This window comes from Natrix helvetica, assembly GCF_964273705.1.
Source record: "Natrix helvetica genome assembly, chromosome: 1".
Taxonomy (NCBI): domain Eukaryota; kingdom Metazoa; phylum Chordata; class Lepidosauria; order Squamata; family Natricidae; genus Natrix; species Natrix helvetica.
This window is the reverse complement of record NC_138548.1, coordinates 298,557,325-298,563,533: the sequence shown is the minus strand read 5'-3', so window position 1 is coordinate 298,563,533 and position 6,209 is coordinate 298,557,325. Positions and strand designations below refer to the sequence as shown.

Genomic DNA, 6,209 nt, shown 5'->3' with positions numbered 1-6,209 from the left:
TTTGCGAAAAATGGGATGTGCAGGGGCGAGGTTTCGGGAGGCCAAAAATGCTGTATTCAGTGTATAAGATGCACCCAGATTTTCACCCTCTTTTTTGAGGGGAAAAAGGTGTGTCTTATATCCAAAAAATACGGTAATTGCTCATACTGTTTCACATCAATAATACAGGGATTGAAGTATAGAAGCCCAAGTAAATGAATAGACACTTCATTTTATGTAGGTTTTAAAAAAGAAAAATATGGGTTTAAAATTTACCTCATGGTTATTATTACTATTATTTGCATGGCTGCCCAACTCTGGGTGGCTCACAACATTAAAATATACATTAAAATATACATATAAATATTTGGAAATAGCAGAAAACAGTTGCCACTTTATGTTATAATATAATTTGCATAGTTTTTAGAAACCTTTTTTCCCCAGAATTGATAAAAAAAAAAACTTCTTTAAAGTCTATTTGCAACACCTTTTATGATTTTCAATGGTTGTGCGACAGAAACCTTTCATTAAAATTATTTGCTCGTTGATAGTAGAGTGATTTGTTCACGCCAATGCAGTGGGTATCCTGTTTACAGCAATATAGATTACCCTCAACACCATTTAGCAACTTCTATGCAATAAATTACTGTTACTTGAAATATTCAGGAATATCACCACTGTAAAATTGCATATCAATATGTTCTCGTGACACATGTTTTCACATTTTAAAGAATTAACAATTTAGATACAAATGCCTATGACACTGAAAATAAGAAAAACCTTTAGAAAAGCAATGTTTATATTAGATAAACCTATCTTTTTCAACCTTAATGTTATACATTACAACTCAAGAGAATTTTCAACCAAATGTTTTGTAGTCCCAGCACATCTGGTTTGAAGTTCCAAACTAGCTGTTTGAACAAGCTTAAGATTTTGGAGTGTGACAATGCTCTTTCTGAGCAAAATCTTGACCTTCTTATAGTATTGAAAGCATTCCCTAAATGCATTGGGAAAAGAGAGAGTAGGAATAGATTGCACAAATTATAGCACCTGTCCTTAGTGTACTTCTTGCTATTCTATGATTCATGTAGCTGCTCAATCATCTTACAAGCCTTTCTTCCAACTACCTTCCCATTCTTTTGGGAAAGTTTCAAATTTTTTGAGAAGTGAACTGCAACAGTGAATTCTGAAAAGTAACTAGGTTTACAGCTATTTATTAATTGCGTAAGTTAGACACAAGGGAGCTAACCTGGCTGTAGAAGGGGGAGGATTTCATTACATGCTTTTTAAAAAGAATATACATGACACTCCTCACAGGACTACTTCACAAAAAACTATGAAAGTAGTATATTCCAGCAATAGTTATATGCGAATTCATTTGCAATTACAATTTCCAGTCTAAGGTAAAATAGATTTATATGCATTACGTACAACATAATTGTCTGTGGTAAAGGGTATAGACAAACTAAATCCTGCATTTGTACAGTTGTGATAAGAGTGCTTCAGAATACATCCAAGTAGCACATACATTTGCCTAGCTCCCTTGGATATAAAAAGGGATGCAGTTTAGAATTTGATAGTATTATATAAGATAGTACAAACACTATAAGCAGGCAATTTGTCAAGTTTTGTCTTTTATTTTTGCTGTATTAACTGATGAAGGAACTGAACAACACAATCACATAGATGTTGTTATCAGGTCCTACTCAAGTGCCTGGTTATTTGTCTTCCTGAGAAGCCCATAATTATTACTAGACAGGATATTTAAGAACAGCTTTCAGTTTGCAATATTATAATCAATCCAACAATCAACACAATCAAGAGGAAGAAAAAAGCCCCCAAGGTGCCTCATATTTTTTATTGCACCAAGAGTTGCAGAGAATTAACTGAAGCTTTTAAGTTTTACACAGCTGTTCTTTGGCTAAGACCACCTTAAAAGCTTTCATCCACCAGGAAAAGGTTGGTCTGAAGGATACACTGACTTGTCTTTAAAAAAAAAAAAGCACTAGCTACCTACCACTGGGGAAAGAAGCGACCAGGCTTCAGTTATTGAAGAAATAAAAAGAGCACAAAACTGGCATAATAGTGTTAAATAGCAGTAGAGTGGAAGAACTGAATTTGGTAAAGTCATTAGCTGTTATATTCTGGAACACAGAGCCAGCCACTGGCAGACTACAGAAACCAGGACACTGCACAAAATTAAAAAAATCCATCAGCGAACAAGGCTTTACTGACAACTTTCCATATATTTTTTTAAAAGTAAGAACACGGCAGACAGTGTCACGTAGTAAAACAAAATGGGATTCATTAAAATGGATATTAAAAATATTAGAAACTAATACAATTGTAGAATTCGGTGGGAGGACTCCTAGGGCCTCACTCAAAATAATTGGCCTTAAAAGCAACCAGGCAGTGTGAGACATAAAGAAAACACAGAATCAGAACAAGGGGATAAAGAGGAAATGGATACAGAGTAGATACTAGGCAGTGTCTTTGACTATCACTATCACCATATGTTCTTCTTCTAACTTTCCCAATGTTCTTAGTGCGGACTGGAGGTACTGCTGAGAAAATTCACAAGGAGGAAAAGCATAAAGCATGCCTGTGCTGTCCCTGCCCTTTGCCCCTCCCACAGGAAGGCTGATGACTCCTGCAGCCTGTTTTTGTTTCAAGTAAGAGACCAGGTTCCTGAGAAGCCGTCTTTGTAAGCCAGGCTCCGCCACTGGGAAGGTCCCTTCAGCACTTGCTCCTTGAGCAGCCTGGGTGGCTAGTAACACAGCATAGCCATTAGGGCTCCCTTGCTTGATACGTCGAGTTACTTCATCCAGTTTGGGTTGATCCAACCGAAGTCTCTGAGCAATCTTAAGCTGTGTTAACTTTCCACCAGACAAATGGTCTTTCAGAAGCCCGTTGATGACTCCCAAGTCTCCTTCAAGGATGTGCATAGATGTAGGGAAGCAGCTGTTTTTAAGGACAAGTAGCCCATTCCAAGCAAGCTGCAGAGTATGGGCGTAATCGGATAACGTTTTTAACTTCTTTGTTTCGGATTTGGGCTCTTCATGAGTCTTTGATTCAGACTCACCAGTTCGGTGATTGCGTTCACTGTCTCTTTTTTTAGGCTGAGGAGGATCAGAGGTTTCACGGTGAGGTTTCTCCTCTAATGCATGTCGATTATTCTGCAGCGAGTTGTTTTGTTCTTTCTCTGTGGTAGATTCTGTAGTGTGATTCTCCTTCCGAACCCGATCTGGGCTGCGATCTGCTCCTGGCCCACCAGCCTTTGTCCTGGCTCTCTCCTCATATGGCGAATGAGTAGTCCTCCCACGATCATTGGAAAGGCTACGACGCTTACGCCTTTCCTCCCAGGGCTTGAGAACACTGCGATCACTATCGCTGCCCCAACGTTCTCCACTCCGGCTGCGTGCTGAACGACTGTATGTCTCCAAACTATTTCTGCGCTCTGCACTTTTGACAGAGCTGGCCCAATCGGCCTCTAGAAAGCTCCTTTCCCTGTCTGAGTAAAGGAGATGAGGAGGAGTCCTATCCCTCACCCTTAAATCTTGCTCCAGACTCCTGTGTCTGCTATAGCTTTCGGGGAGTAATTCATAGTGTACAGGAAGTGGTGCAGGTTGGTACTGCTGAGGATAGCGGGCTTCCTCAGCTTTAGCAAAATCCACTCTAAGTCTCCTGTCTGGACCACCCAAAGGGAAGCCTCTCATTTGTGCACAGGCAGCTTGAGCAGCATCCAAACTCTCGTACTGAATATAGGCAAAGCTGTCCCCCTTTACATAGTCAATAGTCCTAATGCTACCAAAGCGATCAAACTCCCTAGCAAGAGCAGCTAGGGAAGTACTTGGACCAAGGCCACCAACCCAAAGTCGGGTAGTCGGGTTGGCTTTCCCATAGCCAATTTTGATAGGGTTTCTGCCAACAACCCGCCCAGACATGGCAACCTTGGCCCGATGTGCCATGTCCAGGTTTTGGAACTTAAGAAAGGCATAGGCTCCACCTTGACCCCGTGCAGGCCTCTTGATCACCACTTCCTCAATGATACCGTATTTTTCAAAAGCACGCCTGAGTTCCACCTCAGAGACATTGTGATCAAGATTGCCAATGAAGAGATTCCGGGTAGCTCTCTGGTCATCTTCTGGCATTAAATCCTCCTCAGCCACCAAGGGATAGCTGTAAGGACGGCCCCGTTCATCATATAACCCATAGTAATCCAGCACCCTTTCCCTTTCTCGAGAAAGTCCCAAGGCAACAGCTTCCAAGGCAAATGCTGCTGCTGCAGCTTGAGCATGTCGAGGTCTAGGCTCTCTCAGCAAAGGGCTGGCAACAGGAGACAGCGATCTCTGTTTATATGGATAAACACCATGGATAGGAGGGAGAAATGCCAAGGGTTCAGGAGAGGGGGTAGGTGGAGGAGTACGGCTCCGGCGGCCCCCTCGCAGGTACACAGGCTCCACCTTCAGAGGCCGATCATAAAGGAGAAGCTGCCGGGCTCTGGCGTGCCGTCGAGCATCACGGGCATCTGCCGGGTGCCTGAAGTTAACGTAAGCAACACGGCCAAGTTCAGGTGTGTGGGACAGCTTGACGCTAATGTCACTGGCACCGCCACTAGCGAATCTCTGGAACTGGCGAAAGAGGCCGTCCTCCAGCAACTGGTCAGGTAAGGCTGGGCCCAGGCCACTCACTAGCAGAGTCTTGTAGTCGCTGGAGCCAGGAGGCTCACCTGCCAGAGTCACCCCTGCCGGTAAGCCAAGGCCAGGGGCCAAGAGGAGCGACGGGGCTGCCACGGGTGGAGGCCCACCCAAAAGCAAGGAAGGGGCGACCACCGCCGCAGCGGTCACTTTACTCTTGGCGAGCCCCAGCGCCCGAGAAGACGAGGACGGGGTGGGCGGGACGGCAGGGGCCGCGGCGGCGGTTTGGCTGCTGCTGGTCCTGGCGCTGGAGGAGGCTGCGCGGTGGTTCGAATCGCCTCCGCCTCCCGGCCGCTCCTCCCCGCGATGGCTCCGCGAGCTGGAACCGCCAGCGGCAGGCTTGTCCCGACTGCTGCGCGACGAGGCGGAGGTGGAAGCGGATGACGAGGAGGAGGCGCCCGAACTCCGGTGTGGGCCCCGCCGGCTGCTGCTGCCGCCGCCGCTGCCGACACCGCTGGCGCTGCTCTCGCGCTCTCGAGGCCTTTTCGTGGAGGAGGCGCCACGCGTGCCCCCGGACCCGCCCGGGCTGGAATCCCGCTCGGTCGCCCGCTTCATGGCTTCGAGGCCCGCGATTCAAGAGGCGCCTCCGGCGGCAGCTGCCATCTTGGACAAAAGGGAACGAGCGAAGGCGGCTCTGCCCAGTTGCCGCGCCGTGCGCTTCTTCGACGTCATCATCCCGCGCCCATCAGTATTAGGCGGCGCGGGTGGCTGTCTCGCGCCCTGCTCCTTTATCGCCCCGTCCCGCCTGGCTCTCTGTGGCAGGCGGTTCCCCGCTGGGCTTTTCGCGCCTGCCGACCAGGGAGCGGAGCCGTAGAGCGGGCGACCGAGGGCTGGGAGCATCGGTTCAGGACTCCGAGGACACTGCGCTGCAGGGCGCTGACTTAAATACTGCCAAGCCTTGGCCTGGGGGATGGGGCGCCTGTTTAATATCAAACTGCAGTGATAGCCAGAGTTAGAATCGCTAACCTAGAGGCACACAGGCTTCGGCTCCAAGTACTGTACGCAACTCTCGGATCGCCAGAATGGACGAGGTCATACTGTAAAAGTTGTGTTACTGGCTTTTTAAAAACAAGAGGGATGGTCAGTTATTATGAAGGCAGTTATTGAACTGATCCGACAGAATTTCACTTCCCGTTTTTTCTAAACGACTGATACTTTCGGAGATGCACCGAATACTTGAATAGCTTGCAGCTAGTTTAAAGCCTATTAAAAGGGAATGACTATCCTGTTTAATGAAAACAAGAGCGAACTTTTTCAAAAGTGCTTTTTTACATCAGTTAAAGTTTAGTAGTAGGTCAAAGTAAAATCTCGTCTTTTTAGTTTAGCCTGTCTGTCATGCAGACACTCATAACTTAATAGGCTCATTTAATTTCTTCTAAGGTTTGTAACAATGCTGTTTTCAGATTCAATTTCAAATAATTCATTGCATGTAGGCCATCAGATCCAATCTTATAAATTCCAATATAAAAAAACCCTATAAAGATGTGATCATCAGCTTCACACCACCTATTTTTCAATATTATTTAAATAAAA

At 45.9% G+C, this 6,209-nt stretch overlaps 1 protein-coding gene across 1 annotated transcript; it reads right to left on the bottom strand.

Moving 5' to 3' along the window:
* Positions 1 to 1,378: 1,378 nt before the first annotated feature.
* Positions 1,379 to 5,373, bottom strand: RBM15B (RNA binding motif protein 15B). Its single transcript, XM_081945234.1, has one exon. The coding sequence runs from the start codon at positions 5,229 to 5,231 to the stop codon at positions 2,460 to 2,462; it is 2,772 nt and encodes a 923-aa protein (XP_081801360.1). The 5' UTR covers positions 5,232 to 5,373; the 3' UTR covers positions 1,379 to 2,459.
* Positions 5,374 to 6,209: the final 836 nt, after the last annotated feature.

What these genes read in the sequence shown, in the direction of transcription:
- RBM15B (XM_081945234.1), bottom strand. Translation starts at nt 5,231, where the DNA reads ATGAAGCGGGCGACCGAGCGGGATTCCAGCCCGGGCGGGTCCGGGGGC.